The sequence below is a fragment of the Gossypium hirsutum genome, chromosome D05 (genome assembly GCF_007990345.1).
Source record: "Gossypium hirsutum isolate 1008001.06 chromosome D05, Gossypium_hirsutum_v2.1, whole genome shotgun sequence".
Taxonomy (NCBI): Eukaryota; Viridiplantae; Streptophyta; class Magnoliopsida; order Malvales; family Malvaceae; genus Gossypium; species Gossypium hirsutum.
This window is the reverse complement of record NC_053441.1, coordinates 65547675-65570781: the sequence shown is the minus strand read 5'-3', so window position 1 is coordinate 65570781 and position 23107 is coordinate 65547675. Positions and strand designations below refer to the sequence as shown.

At 32.7% G+C, this 23107-nt stretch overlaps 2 protein-coding genes across 12 annotated transcripts in view; one reads left to right on the top strand and one right to left on the bottom strand.

Moving 5' to 3' along the window:
- Positions 1-23107, top strand: part of LOC107931697 (receptor-like protein 33) — a 35549-nt gene that overhangs the window by 2706 nt on the left and 9736 nt on the right. For 2 of the 9 annotated variants that reach the window (XR_005913218.1, XR_001693289.2), the window contains exons 1-3: positions 22514-22659; positions 22780-22850; positions 22993-23068. The exons of 1 other annotated variant lie outside the window; for it this stretch is intronic. The gene's annotated coding sequence lies outside the window, so the exon portion shown is untranslated. Of the gene's footprint in view, positions 1-22489; positions 22660-22779; positions 22851-22992; positions 23069-23107 lie in introns of those variants that run through there. 6 more of the 9 variants (XR_005913221.1, XR_005913222.1, XR_005913220.1 and 3 more) reach the window with 4 other exon arrangements.
- Positions 1685-4298, bottom strand: LOC107931723 (xylose isomerase-like). 3 transcript variants are annotated; one of them, XM_041092557.1, is made up of 6 exons: positions 4208-4298; positions 3524-3575; positions 3307-3351; positions 3161-3216; positions 1961-2476; positions 1685-1876 (listed from the first exon to the last, which is right to left on the bottom strand). In XM_041092557.1, the coding sequence occupies exons 1-5, from the start codon at positions 4229-4231 to the stop codon at positions 2303-2305; spliced, it is 351 nt and encodes a 116-aa protein (XP_040948491.1). In that variant the 5' UTR covers positions 4232-4298; the 3' UTR covers positions 1685-1876; positions 1961-2302. The 3 variants fall into 3 exon arrangements, 1 of the variants encoding a protein (XP_040948491.1); XR_005913224.1 differs by lacking the exon at positions 4208-4298 and having other exon boundaries at positions 1961-2225; positions 3524-3748; XR_005913223.1 differs by lacking the exon at positions 4208-4298 and having other exon boundaries at positions 1961-2158; positions 3524-3748.

Genomic DNA, 23107 nt, shown 5'->3' with positions numbered 1-23107 from the left:
GTTGAAGGAATGATGTAACGAATGGAAACATGGAACAATGCAGACTGTAAAAGTGTTGAGCATGGACTGCAATGCAACAAGTAACCATGAAGCAGACCAGCATTCGAGCATGACCAGAAGCTGCTTATTTCTTTTGTTCTTTTGTAATACTATCAAGTTGGTAACTTGATTGCTAAAGTTAGTAGGATTTGATTTTGAATATGATGGATCACTACAGCAAAATAGACTTTTAGCAGTGTTTTTTAGGCCTTTAGCGGCACTTTTATGCGCCACTAAAAGTATTAGCTAAAAGCGCCGCAAAAAGTACTGCTATAGACAACGCCGCTAAATTTAGCGGCTTTTATGTGAAAAAACGCCGCTAAAGATCATGACTTTTAGCGGTGCTTTTATCACAAACGCCACTAAAGATCTTGACCTTTAGCGGCGCTTTATCACAAACGCCGCTAAAGATCTTGACGTTTAGCGGCGCTTTTATCACAAACGCCGCTAAAGAACAAACCTTTAGCGGCGCTTCTCACAAAAACGCCGCTAAAAACATAACCTTTAAAAAAATTATTTTAATCAAATAATATTTATTTTTATGATAAATATTATATTATGTTTATTTTTTAATTTGAACTTTAAATATACTTTTTAAGGATAAATAAAAAATATTATTTAAATTAAATTTTCTATGAAAATTTTAACTTTAAAATTAAATATAAAAATTAATGAATTTAGTTTTAGAATTTAAAATAATTTAATAACACAGTTAAAATGTAAAAGTTAGAACACAAGTTGTCATAAATATTAAAGTAAAAATAAAAATTTAGAATCAAAACTAAAATAAATAATACATATGAGAAACAGACTGACTAGTTGAACCTGCATATGACTATACACATTGCAAGGTAATAAAAAATAGGGTAAACTATACCCATGGTCACTTTTGTTTACCTTAGGTTACGTTTTAGTCACTTATGTTTGAAATGTTACGTTTTAGTCATTTACGTTATCATGTTGTAACATTTTAGTCACTGAGCCATTAATCGTCGTTAATGGTGTAACGGTAAGCTGACATGGCACGTTAAATCATCATTTCAAACAAAATTTTGGGTTAAATTATACAATTGATCCCCATATTTTTTTCGTTTTAAGTAATTTAATTTTTTTTCTTTTATGTTCTTTAAACTTTCCTCTTTTTTTCCATTCTCTTTTGTTTCTCCCTCTGTTTTCATACCTTTCTCATTTCTTTTAACATATTAGGAAGTCGAATTGGCAATGAAAAAAGAAGTAGGAAGTCGACTGTCATCATTTGCCTATAACCAAAACCCTATAACCAAAACCCATAAACCCATACCATGCTTCTTTCTTCACTACCAATTCGACTTCCTGGTATGTTAAAAGAAATAAAGAAGGTAGAAAAACAGAGGGAGAAGCAGAAGAGAATGGAAAAAAAAAGAAAGAAAGTTAAATGAACATAAAAGAATTAAATTGCTCAAAACGAAAAATTATGGGGACCAATTGTATAATTTAACCTAAAGTTTTTGTTTGAAATGATGATTTAACGTGCCACGTCAGCTTACCATTACACCATTAACGACAATTAACGGCTCAGTGACTAAAATGTTACAACACGATAACGTAAGTGACTAAAACGTAACATTTCAAACATAAGTGACTGAAATGTAACCTAAGGTAAACAAAAGTGACCATAGGTGTAGTTTACCCTAAAAAATACAATGCATTTTCTTAATCAAGTAAATCTTGGTAATAAAAGATATATTACATTTACTTAATCAAGGAAATCTTGTAATGAACTCAAAGCAATGAGCCTTAGAGAAAAACTTTTGAGCATGGCTTCGAATTTGAACTGCATATTTAGTGCCTACATGCTCTGCATGAAAATAAGAGTAAACTGTTCAAACCACAGTGAACATGGCAAAGATAAGTAAATCAGTTCAACTCATTGTGCACTTACCTTCTATTTGGCGCCAGCCACGACCATACAACTTTAAAGCTTCAAGAAACCTCTGATGCTTCTAGAAATGAAGATGAAGAAATGGATGCTAACGCTGACAATCTGGTATTCCTCAACTTAGTTGAGCCATCTGGTATGATAGGTCATGTTCTTCCACTATTTTGTCCAAGTCTTATCCAATTTGATCCAAAAACCACCCTTCATCTCAGTGGAAGAAGCAAAGCATATATTATATATTCTTGCTACTCCAATTTCCATCAAGAAACTTTTCGCAACAAACAAAAAATATTAATATATGAATCATCAATTAAAATGCCTAAATATTCAAGGAAAAATTGCTCATTAGCTTGCAATAGTTTTCAGCACAGAGAATACTGTAAATTGTAATACCACTGGCTCTGTTTGAACATCCAACCCTGCAAGTTGTGTAACAACATACGAGGCTATAACCTGTCCAAATATCGCAGGGATGGTACCAAGAACTGGTATGATACGGAACCTAAACCCAGGTACTATCTGACAGTAGAATAACACATTAAATTGTTGGATTCAACATGTAGATTACATACTAATGTAAATCAAAATATTTTACTTTATAATATTGTGCATCCAATAGGGGTAAGATGGTGGTAGAGGCATTGTAAACTTGTAATTTGATGTTTATTTTCTTTTTAATTCTAACCCCTCAAGAGAAATTAATAATTCAATTCTTTTACCACTTGGCTCTACTAAACTCTCATTTCTGCCATCTAGAATAGTTCGATAGTGATGTCAGGACAACTATTTTATTACGTTGTTAAAAGTATATTAAAATTTTTACATGTCAAAATTACGATTTTAAAACTTGGATTTGCATTTTAAGACACATACAAAAATAACATAATTTTTTATTTAAAAATAACATATGCAATATGAACAAAATAAAAAATGTAATATGTGTAGCCAGGATTTGCAGCCTAACACGAGTGTTAAAGAGAAAAAAAAGATCCTTTGTGGAACAGGTGTAAACACGAGTGTTAAACTAGTGCATGCAGTCTTGTTCATGAAATCAGTTATTGTTTTACCAGGCAAGAGTTAACCATGAAACCAATCCCTTCAAATACACAAGTTTAGATAATACTTTATTTAGCTATGCAGCAGTTATCAAAAATCGTCTAGCAGGCAATGTTAGATGCCAGCCAAGAATCCATTAGAACTCACCAAGCAGCCCATATTTACGCAAGAAGTTAAGTGTTGTTGCAGCATCCCAGTCATACCTGGGAATAAATCAAGCAATAATTCATATAAAGAACAGCGAACTTGACTGCTATTACTAATTGAGAAAGGAAGGGATTGTCGAAACATACTGATGTTTGGTAGGTTTTGAGGCTTAGGTTCAATCAGTAGAGTTCCTGAATCAAAGAATATTCCATCAGAATTCCACGAAAAAATAAATAAATAACTACAGAAAGACAACCCTGTGGCGCAGAATAGCATAATTTTTTTTGTCCCCCTCCTTACCACCTACATTTGCTGGAAAAGGAGCTAGCATACAGTCTTAAGATTGTTATAATGCAAAATTACCATTGAATCCAATCTTCTTCTTGTAGGCAGCAGCAGCTTCAAGAAATCTTGCCTGTCAAAATTGTTGAGCATGGACTGCAATGCAACAAGTAACCATGAAGCACACCAACAGCAGCAAAGTCGCATTCAAGCAAGACCAGAAGCAGCTTGTTTCATTTTGTTTATTTTGATCTTTTTGTAAAGCTATCAAGTTGACATGTAACTTGATTTCTAGAGTTAGTAGGATATGAATATGATGGATGTAATAGCTGATTTATTTCAGCTTTTGACTTGTATTATTTTAGTTGGCAACTTGCCAAATTTGGTGGGAGCAGTTACATGTTTAGGTAACTGACTTGTTATTTTTGTAACTCCTTTATATTTTGAAAAGACAATGAAAGCAGTATGACTTCCTCATTCGGTTACTTTTTTTTTTTTTTTGCTTATCAATTGTATTGCTTGCTGTTTTCATGAGCTTATGCTCTTTGTTGTTCATTGTTGCTGCTGCCATTGTTCTAACAAAAGTACATAATTGAAGTTGCATAGCTAATAACTAAGACGCCACATTGGAAACTTGAAGAAGAACGTTTAATCAGGAAAAATGCATAAAATAGAGCAAACATTTTAAGTAACATGAAACTAACAGCTGACATTGAAAAACTTTATTTAGCAGATTTCCAAGTAAGAAATGACTAACAAATATACCATATGATCAAGCTCTCTTTCCATGTCTGTGTTCAAGAGTGTTTGGTATCCTCACGACCACCCCAAAATACATAATTTTCTCCCCCGAGATAATGTGTCACCTATAGGAACAGAAAGCAAAATATAAAGCAATTGCCGGACGTAGGACCAACATAACTGTAATCTAAACACAAAATGCAATAAGTTTAACCTCAATGTTATATGGAAGTAAAAGCCCACCTCCATAGCTTTCTTAACTTGAGCAGCACCCAACTCAGAGCTGAAAAGCAAACATAGAAGTAAGAATTAAGTTCATCTAGGGATATATGCAAATCACTTAAGTAAGGATACCTTGTAGCAGCACCATGCATGTAACGAGGATGCATAAATAGTTGAGCAGTACCCCACAATGGACGGATCTTGTCCCCCTGCATAGTCAAGTAACAAAGATATTCGGGAAACATATAACTTAGTCTTGTATCAAACAAGAGGGTTTAAAATTTTGAGAAAAGGGGGAAAGAAAAAGAAAAAAGAGGAGGATAGGTCTCTACTTGAGACAAGCAATTTAAAACTTTTTGCAAATTCAGAAATTACCTGAAGTTCTTTAGCAAGTGCCACAACTTCATCCAAGTTTGAATTAGTTTCCTACAACGAAGACAATAGAAAAATTGATCGATAAACAATTGTCAAAAAACCAATGGGAGAGGACGGCTGTTAAGAGAGTTTAGTCAAAACCAGTTCATATTCAAGCATTTAGATATGAAAAGCAACTTGAAGAGTCAATAAGAAAAATATCCAACCTTTAGCGTTTTGCCATCAGGAGCAATGTCCCTGTCATGGAAACACCACCTATCAACTCCAAGCTTGTTTAGGAATTCGAAGTTGGCTCTCACTGCAATCGTTTCAAAGAGGAGCAAAGAAGGTTACCATCCTGCAGACTAGTATTAATCAATAAGCACAGATAGGGAGGAAATCACTACCAATCTTACTTCTTCTTTTGGCCATAGCAATGGAATTGGAACCATCTTCCCATGCCCAAGACTTTGTGGGTGCACCAAAAGGATTGGCACCTGTTCCACGAAATGTATGCCAAAATGCAACACTAAATCTCAACCAGTCCTAAACGATTGACAACTTGTTAGCAATCATCAACATCTTGTCAGCCTAACATGAGTTTCTGATACTAGTTTTTATTGGGACAAAAAGATCCAAAGTGTAAACTCAGTGAAGTTTGCTTTTGACATTGACCATTTGTGTTATTTTGGATAGAAGTAACATATAATCCACTTACTTCGATAACAACCCTGCACCAAAAGAGTGCCATCTTGTGAAGGGATCTAAAGCTTCCAATGACTTCAGAAAGCTCAACAACAAAGCCATGCGGAGGAGCACCATGAATGTCTTTAATAAAAGGTATCTTTGGTGTACATGTGTTTGAATCAGATAAAAGCTTCTGTTGGAGGAATTTTCCATCTGCAAATATCTTGCAGATATTACAATGAAAGTGGAAGACCATCACAAGAAAATTTGAAAGTAAGCGTTGAACTCATTTTGAAAGTAAGGTGAAATATGGTTAATCAACAGATTACACATTTGACCAGTAAGCGTTGAACTCATTTTGCTCCAAAAGATTAAACCGTAGCCATCATTACAACAAAGCAATTCACAAATCAGCCATGAGGCATCCTATAATTTCATCATTAACAAATCTCAAGTAAACCTTAAATCCTGAACCATTTAATATATATAAAGTTTACCTATTATCTCTTAAATAATTTAAACTATAATTATAATTTTAATATATTAAAATTAAAATTATCTCTTTTACAATTATAAAAGAAATTATTTAATATATAAATTAAAAATACTAATTAATCTAAACCCTAAACTCTTAAACCCTATCCCCTAAACCTTGCATCATGAAACATAAATCCTAAACCTCTAACCCCTAAATCCTAAATCCCTAAACCTTAAACCCCAACCCTTAAACCGTAAACCATAAACAATAATCCCTAAACCCATAATCCTTAAACTTTAAAATAGTAACCCCTAAACCATATACCCTAAACTATAATGATAATTAATTCAATATTTTAAAATTAATACTATCTCTTTTACGATTATATAAGAAATTATTTAATATATAAATATCAAACACGTCATAGACACTTAAAACTTTGGGATAGTTATACTATTTTTTATTTCACTTATAGGAACCTCATATACTCAAGCACTGCAAGTCTTTTGTGAATTAACCAATGCTTATGAAGATCTACTACTTACGGTTATCCATGCCAGCTGGAATCACAAGTATTAACAAGAATCAGACATAAATAGCAAAATTAATCAAGCACTTTCAAGGGACATCATTCTAGCAGTACTTTAAAGAAATGGATTTCAATCCAGAATTTAGCAATTCTATAACTAGGATGGAAAAATAATATTTATTTTAGAGATTAGTCTACCTCTTAAGTGGAATAACTTTCATGTGGAAGTATGAATTAATTTCATTTATCGCTGCTTTTGTAGGGGCTGTCAAAGCTCTTTGAACGACCAAAATAGCATTATAAACATTATCTGCTTGCATAAGCTTTGCACAGTTTTTACCATAGGAACACCAACCTTTACTTCTGCAGGAAAGAAGACATAAATCTAGAGACAGAAATACCATCAGTACATCAACATTGAAGTTATAAAATTATTTGTAACAAAAAAGTAAAGAAAAGGGAGTTGCTCTATATTTCTAATATTGAAGTTAAAAGATGGGCTTCTGATTTATAAACTGATGATTCTGAAATAACTGCACAGCTTGCTAATTTGATATGTTTATTACCTGTATAAGAAATTATTTAATATGTAAATTAAAAAACACTTAGAAATGTACCCAAACAACTTAAAAATTATTTTAAATAATAGTATTTTAATTTTTCCATTTTTAACAAATATTTTTCTATGTTTTATATTTCAAATTATTTCTACGTGTCATTTTTTTTTCTGAAGATTTTGAATATTCAATTAAAAATAATTTTAATTTTAATTAATATAAATAAACCAATTAAATAATAAGTAGACAGATAAAATATTTTTTGCGGCGCTTTTTTAAAAACGCCGCTAAAAATAGAGCATTAGCGGCGCTTCTTCAAAAACGCCGCTAAAGCCCCGAAAACTCAAAAAACAACATAGTTGTGCTTAGGTTTTTTGTGGCGCTTTTTGGAAAACGGCGCTAATGCTCATTTTTAGCGACGTTTTTTAGAAAACGCCGCTAATACTCGATCCTTAGCGGCGTTTGTTTCAAAGCGCTGCTAGTGCTTGATTTTTAGCGGCGTTTTTTATCCAAGCGCCACTAAAAACACTGCTAAAAGCCTGTTTTGGTGTAGTGGATGTAATAGCTGATTTAATTCAGCTTTTTAACTTGTATTATTTTAGTTGGCAACTTGCCAAATTGGTGGGAGCATTTACAAGTTTAGGTAACTCTTTATATTTTTGAAGTGTGAATGAAAGAATTACTCTCCCCATTCGGTTACTTCTTCTTTGCTTTTGTTTCAATTGTTTTGCTTGCTGTTTTTATGTTCTTAGTTGTTCATCGTTGCTGCTGCCATTGTTCTAATAAAAAGGGTACATATAGGTTGCTTTAATTGGTGGATGTAAAGTCCTTATTTCCTTTAGTTAAGCTTATTAATTGAATTGGTGATTCAAAGATGCATGAATTTCTAGCTACCAGTCTGCTTGCCATCTCATTGTCAAACCTATATAGAATGGGTGGTTTCTCTGCAAATTTGGATTGTTTGTGGTTGAGGACACATTTTTGTAGCCATGTAAGTGTTATATGGAACTTAAAATTGAATTGAATTTTATTTGATGATCGTAGCACTCATAAAAGTGAGAATTTAATAAGACATTTGAAGAGTGTTATGTAATTTGCAACGCTAGAAAGCAATCAAATAATAAAAATTTGCATTAGTTTAAAAAATTTTAGCTTTAATTTTAAGATATTTTATAGTTTTTAGATTTAAATGAAGTTGCATATGTATGCACATTAGCAAAGTTAATAGATATTAATTTTTTTATCTGATAAACAATGTAAGTTTAAGGTTATTTGATAAACAACATAGGCATTATTAGACAGCAGACAATAACTAAAATATTGCGTTTATATTGTTGTTAATTTCTGTGGAATTATTGTACATTCTTCTGCAATGCTTCCAAATTTCCTCATTTCTTAGAAAATTTTATGATACGGGGTTGCGCGCGGACCAAGATCGAGTTGCCAAGTCACGAGAAACTCCTACGAAAACCCTAAACAATTAGATCTGAAACAAAACAGAAAATTAAAAGATTAGATTTTTGAATTTTCAGATCTAAAATAAAATCCCCAAATCAGCAAAAAATCAAATTGAGAATAGAAATAAGTGTTAGGGTTCTTGAAACCCTCAAGGAGATTGTGATTCTGCCCAATTGAACACCAAGATAGTTTTCCCCAAATTTCGACAATCTAATTTCACCCAAAAAGAGTATGGAAAAACCCTAGAAATTGGGGATTTTTGGGCTGATTCCTTAAGATAGAAAAAGGTTGAAAACACAATAAGAACAGAAAATAGATTAGATAATGATTCAGCACAAGTAGAAATAAAGAAAGAATTGACAGTAAGAAATTAAAAGATAAGTCCTAAGAAGCCTTGAAATCTCGAAAGATCTCACAACTCCCTTCAAACGGCTCTAATCTCCCCTCCAAAGAATATCAATGGCAAGAAGAAGGTTGAAGATGGCTCCCACAATCACAAGATTGTTAAAACAACTTCTAAAGAAAACTCAAGAGAAAAATCTTGGAGAAAACTCAAAGAAAATTCTGCTCTCAACAAATCTGAAATTTTAATAATAATGATAAGTGTTTAACAAGGTGGACAGCCATGCCATTAAATAGGCCTTATAACTAGTCCTAATCTAATTAGAAAACTAAAATAAAAAAAACTCCTAATTATTTTAATATGGAAATTCGGTCAAAGGTCATTTTATCTGGGACTCTTGGACTGAATATTGACATAAAAATTTAAACTAAGTAAATAAATAAATAAATAAATAAAAATAAAAATAAAACTTTACAACTTGGGCCACTTTGACAATTTGGCCTGATTTTCAACTAAGTATGGATGGATTTCTTGATTGGGCTGGGAATTTGCTTATTGGGCCTCGCCTTCAAGAATTTGGGCTTTTGTGACTCGTATCATTCCCCCCTTCCTCAAAAAGATTCGTCCTCGAATCTAAAAAATCAAATGAACTCGACTTTCCTCTATCGAACGGGACTAATGGCAATTGAGTCCACTGAAAAGAATAGCCATGAGATAGTAAATAGCAACGGAAACAAGCTTGTAGTCCAATCATAAGCATAACAGAACAGGTATAACCATGTGAATGGACAGATTCAGATTACCATGCAAACAATCTAATTTACTCACCACTGCCTCGTCAAATATTTGAAACAAAGATGGACATGTTTTAAGGCATTCAGTCGTCTCACATTGTTCCCACAAACCATGAATAAATTGCGAGTAATAAATCAAATGGTAAACATAATCGTCACAAGTAGGTATTTGAAAAGATTCACATGGTTCACAGAGTTGCATAATCATACCATGCATTAATCGACGGTCTATAGATTCACTCACACATGCATTATCAAAAACAAGAATCTTTTTATCAACCATCAAAACAGATAGATCATCAATAAATAAAATAGGACAGTCAAGCACGTTTCGATCTAAGTGTTCATCAACACGATCTTTATCACTATCCGAGGAGTACAAAAGTGTTTCAAAGGTTTCAAGCATCTTACCTCGATAAGCAGAAGAATAAGGGTCGATTTTACCTTTTTCATTTAAAACAAACCTTCGCTCATCGGGGGCATAGTGTAGTCGAATCTCCGTTGTTGAGTTAACCTTTGTCAAATGGAACTCAAACTTCATGTACAACCACATAAACTGTTTAAGGCACGAATATAAATTGAAAACAAATTTGGAAAATTTCGTTACCTTATTCTCCAAAACAGATTTGGACAAATTCGAGGATTTTACACAAGGTAAATCAAGAGAATAACAAATCACGCTTCTTTTCGTAATGACTTTATCAACCACAATCGAAGAGTAACAATTAATCGGATCAAAATGAGGGGATCTTTTAAGAACTAAGTCACCAAAAGTTTTATCAATAATTTTCAAATCTGCAATGGACTCGGTTTCTAAAATTTCCTTACCTCGCTTACCTTCGGGATCATGTAGTGTGATTTCATCTTTGCCTAAGTTGATCGTATGAAAGCGTCTTTCATTTGAGAGGTATTGAAGTTGAAAGTTATCTTTCGATCTTTCAGGAACCTGAAAATTAGCAACACAAGAAAAATTCATATCTTGGTTAGTGGAAACATTCCTCACTAGCCTTTCCTCGTCTTTTCTTTTGTTTCTTTTTCTAACTCATTTTCTCTTCTTTCTTCAACTTCTTTTTCAAATTTCTTTTCTGTTTCACATTCCTTTTCACTCGCAATCTCTTTTTGCTCTTTTTCATTCTCTTTTTCTTTTTCCTCACTTGTTTTAACAGAATTTCTCAGTTTGATTTGGTCCTCATGGACTTGTTCCGGAGTGAGCGGCACTAAGGTAAGTTTCTTTCCTTGATGCTGGAAAGAATACCTATTGGTACGACCATCGTGAGTGACTTTTCGATCCAGTTGCCATGGTTCTCCTAGCAATAAATGGCAGGCTTGAATAGGTACTACGTCGCACACGACTTCGTCTTGATATTTACCGATAGAAAAGGCGATGCGCACTTGTTGAGTGACCTTAAATTGGCTTTCGTTGCTAAGCCCTTGTAGTTGATAAGGTCGTGGATGCTTGGTAGTGGTTAAGCAAAGCTTTTCCACCATCGTCGTGCTGGCTACGTTCGAGCAACTTTCACCATCAATAATAACTCTACAAAGCTTACCTTGTACATGGCAGCGAGTATGAAAGAGATGTTCTCGTTGCTGCTCGCTCTTTGGTTTTGCCAAAGAGGGTTGTCCACGATCATGAAGATCATAATCAGTTCTAGGGACACGCCGAGGAGCGCGCCTATGAGCAGGAGGCTGGTTATCCACATCGTCTTTAATTTGATCTCGATATTGAGGCTCTTGATTCAACCGCACCTCATTGATAGTAGCAGTCAACGCTCGAAGTGCAGCAGCCTGTTCGTCCAACTGTTGTTGGAATTTTTTAAATATGTCACTAGTATTATCACCTGTAGACATTTTTTTTAAAACCTGCAAAACACTCAACACTCAAAAATAAAAGTTATCAAACCTCACCGTTAATCACTCAAAAAGAAAAAATCAAATTCTCAATGAGGTCGAATTCAATCTTGTGAGTTCTTTATCAGAGTTTATATCAACCAATTAGAGAGTGTGAACCAAACTACCAAAGAATCCTAATTTGCACTAGGATGCTAAAAACTGACGAGACACCAATTGATTCGTGTTGCACCGAGGAAGAAGTTGTGCACACGTTTAAATCCTACTAACACAAGAAACAAGAAGGTGTTAGATAACGTAAAGGAAGAATAAAGGGAAACAAATGAAAACCTACAGCTAAGAATCAATAAAAATTGCTGAAAACAGAAAACCCGAAAAACTGCGGAGTAACTTGACAACTTCGTTCGAGGTGTTCCCGATCTCCAAAAATCACAAAATTAAATATGGAGTGTCCTTATATATTGAATTTTTTATCTGGAAATTTTGGGCACCAAATTCAACCCGCTAAATCTTTTTTTAAATTTTTATTGAATTTCGTATTTTTTGATTTTTTTTGACTTTTTTGACTGATTTTTTTGCGGGAATAATTTTTTTATATTCAATCACAGTACCAAAAATATGTATGTAAAATTTCAGATCAATCGGACAACGTTTACCCACTCAAATGAATTTTTTTAAACAATTTTTCTGGGTAAAACTGCCGTTTATGCTTTAAAAAATAGAGATCAGTTTAGAAATCAACAAGAACACCCAAAACGCCCAAAATCTGATACCAAATGATACGGGGTTGCGCGCGGACCAAGATCGAGTTGCCAAGTCACGAGAAACTCCTACGAAAACCCTAAACAATTAGATCTGAAACAAAACAGAAAATTAAAAGATTAGATTTTTGAATTTTCAGATCTGAAATAAAATCCTCAAATCAGCAAAAAATCAAATTGAGAATAGAAATAAGTGTTAGGGTTCTTGAAACCCTCAAGGAGATTGTGATTCTGCCCAATTGAACACCAAGATAGTTTTCCCCAAATTTCGACAATCTAATTTCACCCAAAAAGAGTATGGAAAAACCCTAGAAATTGGGGATTTTTGGGCTGATTCCTTAAGATAGAAAAAGGCTGAAAACACAATAAGAACAGAAAATAGATTAGATAATGATTCAGCACAAGTAGAAATAAAGAAAGAATTGACAGTAAGAAATTAAAAGATAAGTCCTAAGAAGCCTTGAAATCTCGAAAGATCTCACAACTCCCTTCAAACGGCTCTAATCTCCCCTCCAAAGAATATCAATGGCAAGAAGAAGGTTGAAGATGGCTCCCACAATCACAAGATTGTTAAAACAACTTCTAAAGAAAACTCAAGAGAAAAATCTTGGAGAAAACTCAAAGAAAATTCTGCTCTCAACAAATCTGAAATTTTAATAATAATGATAAGTGTTTAACAAGGTGGACAGCCATGCCTTTAAATAGGCCTTATAACTAGTCCTAATCTAATTAGAAAACTAAAATAAAAAAAACTCCTAATTATTTTAATATGGAAATTCGGTCAAAGGTCATTTTATCTGGGACTCTTGGACTGAATATTGACATAAAAATTTAAACTAAGTAAATAAATAAATAAATAAATAAAAATAAAAATAAAACTTTACAACTTGGGCCACTTTGACAATTTGGCCTGATTTTCAACTAAGTATGGATGGATTTCTTGATTGGGCTGGGAATTTGCTTATTGGGCCTCGCCTTCAAGAATTTGGGCTTTTGTGACTCGTATCATTTTAATATATGATTTTTTTAAATTTTTAAAATTTAAAAATCAATTAATTGTTTATATGATATCGATATGTATGTCTCGTCAATAAAGTTAACAAATGTTAATTTTTTTTATCTATTTTGAGATGATTTGATAAATAATGTAAATTTAATAGCTCAAAAAGGCGAAAAATTAAATGGAAAGTTAAAATGACTTTTTAAAAAAAATAAAATTGAAGGACCTTATAAGTGATTATGTCAATTTTGTTCTTTTGTGTGCAAATTTCTATATTGCTTCACAGCGATACATACTAAGGGTACGTTAGTTCACTGTAATGGAATAGAGCTGTAATGGAATAAAGCTGTAATTTGTAATTCAATTACTTGGTTGAATAGAATGGAATAAAACCGTAATATTATTCTTGTGTTTGGTTGAATGGAATGATGTTGTAATAGCATAAGAAAAAAAACTAAACTGACTAGAATACCCTTAGCAGAATTTTTTTTAGGTAGATGATTATTGTTATTGTTATTAAATTTTAATAAGATTATTATTAAAAATAATTTAATAAAAATAATAAATAATTTAACCATATTTTAACATAATTATTGTTAAATATAATTTAATAAAATAATATATAATTTAATAAAATTCTTAATATAATTATTATATGAATTTACTAAAATCATAATACAAAATACTATAAAAATAATATATAATCTACTTTATTATTTTTAAACTGCAATACATATTTAATGTGCTAAAATATCATTAATGAAACAAATAATTTAATTATTCTACAATAAAAAAAATATTAGAAGTAATAAATAACGTGAGAATTATATTTCACATCCAAATATAATATTCATATATTAACAAAAAGTTACATGATTTCGTTAGTTTATAATCCATATGACATTCTAGTATGTCATTATACCATCCAATTTCCAGCAATAAAACACTTCAATTTACAACATTTAAATACTTCAATTTGCAACACTTTAACACTTCAAACATGAAAAAGGCAATCTGTAAAACAAGCATTTACAGCAACTACGAGAATGAAGGGCACCACAACACTATCAAACTGGAAGCGTCCTTTTTCTAAAACTTCCCTCAGCATCCCGCTTAGAGGCCTCAATGGCAGCTTGAATCATTTGTTCTTCAATGTCATCGCCATAGTCTAGCAAATTATCAAAGGCAGGAGCGCTGGGTGTAACATGCTGGTTGTTAGAGTTATCATTCTGCCACCTTGGCTGCGCAATTGAATCGTCACCTACTTCATCAATTGTAACAGTCTCATGGGAATTCGGGCCGAAAGCTTGTGCAGTTTCAGAGGCATCCTCAACAACAGGACCATGAGTAGATGGCTCATGGCTATTCTTAACCTCTCTCACCTCTGTTGGATGTGTAACCATGGGTTCATGAGTTAATAATAATAAGATTAACAATGTCTACTGCATGCAAGCCAACTTCAACAATGTCTCAATAATCTCTGTTGTATTTTCATAATTTTTTTACAAGTTAGCAGTAAAAGGTTTGGTTATCTGGAGACGGTGATAATATATAGCAGAGTTGAAGGAATGATGTAAAGAATTGAAACAAGGAACAATGCAGACTGAAAAAGGGTACATATAGGTTGCTTTAATTGCTAAAGTAATATTCACTCCAATTTAACCAAAATTAATCATATTCCAAAATAAACTTATCAGAAGTCCAAGGTAACAAAACTGATTTATATAATATACAGAAATTGTCATCTAGAAAGAGGGTATCACATATCAAAGTATGAAAGTCGTAATACCCATAACAATGTTAAAAACAAGGAAGATTGAGCCATCAACAGTGTTATCGTGATATCGGTCATAAGGTATCGCGATACCCAAAACTCCCAAGGATTCCCAAGACTGTTGTGGATATCGCGATACCAAACTTTGGGTATCGTGATATCATTGATGAGAGGAGACAAAATATAACCGTAGGGGTAATCCTTTTTCAACATGTCTCTTAACCAAAATTAGACGATCAAGGACAATTTGGTCACTATTTTTAGATCTGTAATTTGTTGGAAAGAGCAAAAAATTGGCTGAACAAAAGGCACACTTAACATTTCATGGTTTTCAATTTTTCTCTTTATTTTTAGAGTTTTTGTTTTATTCTCCATAACTCTAGTTTTCATGTTTTCTTTTAGTTTTTCTTGGTTCCAATAGTAGTTAGTTAAGTTAATTATCACTGTGGCTAGGATTTATTTGCTTTATTGATTTATGCTCTCTTCATATTATCTTTCTTTGCCTATTTTTTTTCCCTCCTTTTTCATGTAGATCGGCATCGACTCTACTATTGCTAGATCATTATAAATATAATATATGTTTTATTTATAGCTAAAAGTAAAACCTTGAGTTGAAATTTGGTAGAAAAAAGTGTGGGTTTGGAGAAGAAGAAAAGCACTTCATATTTAAATTTAAAAAATCTAAAATTCTAAAACCGAAAGTTACTCAAAACCTTAAACAATGTAATAATTGGAGTTATAGAAAAGAAATATGGGTTTAGAAATAAATAAAACAAAATAAACTTGTAAAACAATTTCTATGCAAAACAGCATGAAGTTGTTGATGTGATTGAAGATTCAACAGTGGAAAACAAATGGAATTTAATTTGAAAATTTTAAGATTTTTTAAATAATAAAAAATTGCATTAGTTTAAAAGCTTTAGTTTTAATTTTAAGATATTTTTAGATTTATACATATTTATTTATTTTTATATTTTTTAGATTTAAATGAAGTTGCATATGTATGCACGTTAGCAAAGTTAATAGATATCAATTTTTTCATCTGATAAACCGTGTAAGTTTAAGGGTTATTTGATAAACAATGTAGGTTTAAGGGCTAAAAATGATGAAAAATTAAATTAAGGGCTAAAATAGCTTTTTTTTATTATAAAGTTAAGAGTGAAATGAGTTTTTGGGAAAATATAAAAAAAGTGAAATGGGAATGTTTGTACTAATACACATGGCATTATTGGACAATAGACAATAACTAAAATGTTGCGTTTACATTGTTGTTAATTTGTGTGGAATTATTGGACATTCTTCTGCCATACATACTAAGTGAATAGACACTCACATTGTTTACGTATTATAAGGAAGAAGACTAAGTCAATCTACTTTGTAATCTCATCAATTTTAATTTTCTCAGTTGTTTTAAGGAGTTCAAATGAAATACAAAATTTTAGTAAAAAAAGTGTATCCAATTTTAAGAATGAGAAATACATGGTAAAAAAGAAGATTAAGTGGTTGTTGATGATTGTGAAAAATACAAAAATTTTGTAAATCTAATATCCATGGCTCAAAATCAAACATTGGTTTTGGGAGGAAAGTGGTGTTGTTAGGTTTTGGATGTGAAGTAGTGTTTGGATCGGCTTTCGGATATGTTGGTTTCCAAACTGGTAAGCCAAAGTGGATTGTGAGTTTGGTTGAAGATGATATTGAGAAGAGGCGAAGTAGAAAGCCGAAGACAAAGAATGGCAACAATGGAAGAAGAAGGATATAGGGAGAGAAAATGGTGTTCAATGAATAACTCAATGAATAAAGTAGGATTGAATATGATTATCTATTGAATCACAAATCATCCGCCCTGTTTGTGAATAACTCAATGAATAAAGTAGGATTTGTGAATCACAAATCACAAATCTACAGGCCTTAAAGTTCTTAGACCTATCAGAAAATTCGTTCATTCAAGGATTGTCTATCTCAATCACTAATTTATCTTCTCTGGAGCACTTGATCATTGTAATGGCAAACTATTTTGGAGGATTGCCTGACCGGATAGGGAATATTGTGTCCTTGAAGTTTTTGGATCTCACCTATTCCAACTTACCAGAACCAATTCCATCGTCAGTTCTGAACCTAACACAGATTGAATACTTGAATATGGCTCAAAATTCATTAGAAGGTTTCATTCCAGATGAGGTAGCTGCTTTTCCTAATCTAATATATTTATACTTATTTGACAATTTACTCAATGGAACGCTTCCGTCATGATTGTATACTGCTCCCTCCTTAAAGGCAATATCTCTCTCTCAAAATCAATTCTGTGGGCATATCAAAGAATTTCAATCCAAATCACTAGGTTTCCTCCTTAAATGGCTTTTAGGTACGTAGCTTTGTTGACGGTACAAACTAGTTAAAATTTCCAGCATTCATGTCTTTGTTTTCCCTTAAGTAAACGTAGTCAATACTGCAAATGGTGTGGAAGTATTGTACATTGTGGCCCAAATGTACAAAATTTCCACATTGCTTGTAAATTAAGTTTGGGTGAGAGAGATAGGAGGAAGCAACATCAAGTGTGAAGTCAATAGACCATTGATAGTCCTAGTCTTTTTTTGTTGAGTTAAAGTGTAGTCAATAGACAATTGATAGTCTTAGCCCTTCTTGTGGAGTTAAAAGTATAGTCAATATTCTAAAATAAACTTATCAGAATTCCAAGGTAACAAAACTATTATGTCCAGATAAAAATTAATCATATAAAAATTTATATGATTACTTGATAATATGAATGACACTATTATGACCAGTATTGAAATTATAATATAAAATTATAAAATTAATATTCACTCCAATTTAACCAAAATTAGTCATATTCCAAATTAAACTTGTCAGAAATCCAAAGGTAACAAAACTGAATTATATAATATACAGAAATTAATCATATAAAAATTTATATTATTACTTGATAATATGAATGACACTATTATTTCTACTATTCATTTTTATGAATAAAAATTATATGGTAAAAAGGAAGTAGTGTTAATAATAATAATAACAAGATTAACAATAGAAAACTAATAAAGCAAACAATATATTACTACAAATGTACCGTACAAAATATTGAAAGAAAACTAATAAAGAAATCTGAAATTTTAACAAGTTCCGCAAATAATATTTATGATTTACTGTAAATTGATATGTAAAATTAGACTCTCTATCACACTTAAAAGTTTATTTTCGAGCAATTTAGATATCTTTGTTGCATTTTTATTTTGTTTTAGTTCTTTATATTAATAAATTATTATTGTGCATTTTGATGCTATTTTGAGACCTGAGATGGCCAAATGGCACCCGGGGAATCTAATGACGTTGGTGGGTGATGCAGAGAGCCCATGGTGGCCCGGAAGGAGCAAAAATGTCACCTAGAAAGAGGGTATCGCATATAAAAGCATGAAAGTCATAATACCCATAACAATGTTAAAAACAAGGAAGATTGAGCCATCAACAGTGTTATCATGATACCGGACATAAGATATCGCGATACCCAAAACTCCCAAGGATCCCCAAGACTGTTGTGGATCTCGCGATACCAAACTTTGGGTATCGCAATATCATTGATGAGAGGAGACAAAATATAACCGTAGGGGTAATCCTTTTCCAACATGTGGAATGGCCATGGGATATTGTGTTGTTTTCCAAACCGGTAAGGCGAAAAGGTTCGTGAATTTGGCTGAAGACCAACATGAGAAGAGGCGAAGAAGAAAGCCAAAATATAGCAATCGCATCAATGGATGAAGAAGGATCTAGTTGGTTCAAATGAAGTTAAAGCATTTCTGCTGTGTCTTCATAATTTCTTGTTAGTAGTCTGTCAGAAAGTTTTTCCTATGGTGAAAAGTTGCATTGTATGTGTCTGTTTTTATGATTGTACCAATTCCTCTGTATTTCATTGCATTTCGTACTATATATCTGTAAGGGTTTAGTTCGAGTGTAACATCTTGTATGGTGCAACTATGTATGTCTTCTTTCTTGAATTTCAATTTTTAGTAAACATTATACTGCTCACCATAAAAAAAAATACATGTAGAATTACAAAATATTCAATTATTCAAGTTTGAGTTGCATTTATAAACATGTGATGATGAGAATTCATGAACATAAGGTATGGTTTGAGCCCTTTTGCCATATGCATTTATGTTGCATATGTTCAAACATGGAATAATTCATCCTGCCTTTGTGTATTCTTAATTTTGTGCCAAACCTATATATGTATCGACAATTTTAAGAGTAATATTTACAATAGCACTGCAGAGTAACATATTTAAGATTTGATTACACTGTCAAAAGATTGCAGCAACAATGAGATTAATCCAATTACAGGAATTGATATCCTAAATGGCTTTTAGGTACGTAGCTTCATTGACGGTACAAACTTGTTAAAATTTCCAGTATTCATGTATTTGTTTTCCCTCAAGTAAACATAGTCAATGGTGTGGAAGTATTGTACATTGTGGCCCAAATGTCCAAAATTTCCACATTGCTTGTAAATTAAGTTTGGGTGAGAGAGATAGGAGGAAGCAACACCAAGTGTGAAGTCAATAGACAATTGATGGTCTTAGTCTTAGTCTTATTCTTTTGTGTGGAAAATTATTTGGGGCCAAACTTGACGTGTTATGAGGAAGAAGACTTTGTAATCTCAAGAATGTTAATTATTTTACTTCTTTGGTTAAAAAAAAGTAATCAATTTTATGAATAAAAAATATATGGTAAAAAGGAAGTAGTTGTTGATTGTGGAAATACAAAAATTCCCATATATGTGTTGAATTCTGCACATGTAAATGTCCTGCATTGCATGTAATTCTGCAATAGACTAAACTTTACGTGTTATAGTCCTTTAAATTTAGTTAATGAAAAGTAATCATTCTTATCAAAATTAGTTATACTCTTAATTTATAACAAAGGAAAGAGCAATTTGAGTTTAACTCAAAGGTTAATATGTCATCAATGGGTGATTTAACGAACCATATAAGTTTCAAGGCTAAAAGAGATAAAAAGAAAATGGAAAGTTAAAATGACTTTTTATTTGTAAAGTTAAAAAATGCCAAACAAATCATTATGTCTTTTTAGTTTTAATTTTTTACTTGATTAAAAGAGAATTTATAATAAATAAGATTTTATAATAAGATTTTAGATTTGAATGACAAATAATTAACGAATGAAAAATAACTATTTCCAAATAAATTTATCAGAATTTATAATAAATAAGATTTTAGATTTGAACTATGAGGTTATATATATATATCACTACACCAGGATAGGGTTTTAGCGGTATTTTTTGTGGCGTTTTAACAACAAACGCCGCTAAAAATCCAGCATTAGCGGTGACCTTCGACAAACGCCGCTAAAGCACACCATTAGCGGCACATTATACAAAGCGCCGCAAAAATCTTAACCAAAACAGATCATTCTGGATTGAGGTATTTTAGAATTAGTGGCGCTTAAGGCAAAATGCCGCTAAAGTACACCATTAGCGGCGCATCATACAAAGCGCCGCAAAAAATCTTAACCGAAACGCATCGTTTTGGGTTGAGGTATATTAGAATTAGCGGCGCTTATGGATAAATGCCGCTAAAGCACACCATTAGTGGCGTATTATACAGAGCGCCGCAAAAAATCATAACCAAAACGCATCGTTCTGGGTTGAGGTATTTTAGAATTAGTGGCGCTTAAGTAAAAACGCCGCTAAAGTAGACCATTAGCGGCGCATCATACAAAGCGCCGCAAAAAATCTTAACCAAAACGCATCGTTCTGGGTTGATGTATTTTAGAATTAGTGGCGCTTCAGTAAAAAAGCCGCTAAAGCACACCATTAGCGGCGCATCATACAAAGCGCCGCAAAAAATCTTAACCGAAACGCATCGTTTTGAGTTGAGGTATATTAGAATTAGTGGCGCTTACGGATAAATGCCGCTAAAGCACACCACTAGCGGCGCATTATTCAAAGCGCCGCAAAAAATCTTAACCAAAACGTATCGTTTTGGGTTGAGGTATTTTATAGATTTAGTGGCGCTTAAGGATAAATGCCGCTAAAGAACACCATTAGCGGCGCATTATTCAAAGCGCCGCAAAAAATCTTAACCAAAACGCGTCGTTTTTGGTTGAGGTATTTTAGAATTAGTGGCGCTATACTAAAACGCCGCTAAAGTACATCATTAGTGGCGCATTATACAAAGCGCCGTGAATAAATCTTAACCAAAACACATCGTTTTAAACCGAAACATAACTTTTCGTCTTGAGATATAGCGCCATTAGCAGCGTGTACAAGAAAACGCCGCAATTGTTTTGACCAAAACGCATCGTTCCGGCTTGACCTATAGATGTTGATTAAAACGTCAGCGTTTTATTCCTTCGCTTTGCTAAAAAGTTAAGCAAAATGATGTCATTTTCTGTTGAGGTATATGGACATTAGCGGCGCTTATTTGGAAACGCCGCAAAAATTGAGCAACACAACCTCTTTTTTTGTTGAGCATTAGAGGCATTAGAGGTGTAAGGATAATGGTTTATTGTTTAAGGGTTTGATTTTAAGGGTTAGGAGTTTAGGGTTTATAGTTTATGTCTTGTGATTTAGGGTTTCCTAACAGATATAAGTTAGAGGTTTAGGGATTACGATTTACGGGCCATGGTTTAAGGGTTGGGGTTTAATGTATAGGTGTTACGGGTTAATGGTTAAGGGTTAGGGGTTTAGGGTTTATAGTTTATGTTTTATGAGTTAAGGTTTAGGGTTTATAGGTTTAGGGTTTAAAGATTATGGTTTGTGTACGATTTGTGGTTCAAGTGTTGGGGTTTAAGGTTAAGGGTCTCGATGGGTTAGGGTTGTTAGTTCATGTTTACGGTATAGGGTTTAAGGGACAAGGGTGAAGGGTGAAGGGTTAAGGGTACTTGGTTTAATGGTTTGAGTTTAAGGTTTAGAGGTTGGAGATTAAGGGATAGGGGTTTAGGGGTTAAGGTATAAGGGCTGGTTTTAAGGTTTGTGGACTAGGGATTATGGGTTCAGGGATTGGGGTTTAGGGGTTGGGGCTAAGGTTTAGGGTTTAAGTGTTAAAGGGTTTAGGGTTTTAGAGTAAGTGGTTTAAGGTTTTTTGGTTAATGGTATTGAGAGTTTAGGGTTTAGAATAATTAGTATTTTTTAATTTACATATTAAATAATTTATTATATAATTGATCAAAACATAATATTAATTTTATTATATTAAAATTTATATTACTTAAATCTACAAAAATTAGGTATTTAAAATTGATATGAATTATGTAAAAATTAAATTTAAAATTGTAAAAAGATGGGAAGATTAGTGGCGTTTTTATATAAAGCGCCACAGTATGTAGGCAATAACAGCGTTTTTACCAAAAACGCCACTAGTAACTATTAAATTCTTTCAAATCGGCGCAGTTTATCTCCAGGAATTTAGGGTTTTTCTGAAATGTTATGCAATTAGTGGTGTTTTTTAATTAGCGCCACAAAAATTGGAATTTAAACGTCGTCGTTTTACTTAATAGTGTCTGTTGTTCCAATTCTAATACTCCCCCACCCCGACTCTCCCTCCATCTTTCTTCTCTCCTGCAAATCCCTAGACCTTTCACCTTTTCAACGGCGATTTCCCCTCTTCTCGGTTGAATATCAGTTCTCGTCTGGGCTGACTGGTAAAAAACTTTCCAAATCCCTAATTTCTCCGTTGACTCCGTATATGGCTGTTCATTTTTATGTTCGATTTCTTCTTTCTATAATGCCCGCTTTGTTTTTCCTTTCTCTTTAAATTCCAGAGACCATTCACCCCTTCAACGACGATTTCCCCTCTTTTCGATCGAATATTGCTTCTCGTCTGGGCTGACTGGTAAAAATCTTTCCAAATCCCTAATTTATTCGTTGAATACGTATATGGCTATTCATTTTTCTGTTTGATTTTTTCTTTCTCTAATGATCGCACAAATTTCCTTTCTCTTTAAATTCTGTGTTGCTTCTGTTGCTATCTGTAGGCCATTCAACTTGGGCATTCCAATTGTTGCTCTTATTTTCTACGAGTGAAGTCGTCTGCTGTTCATTGCAGTTAAGGTAAGTTCGTTTTCTATTTCTTGCATTATTCGGTATGTT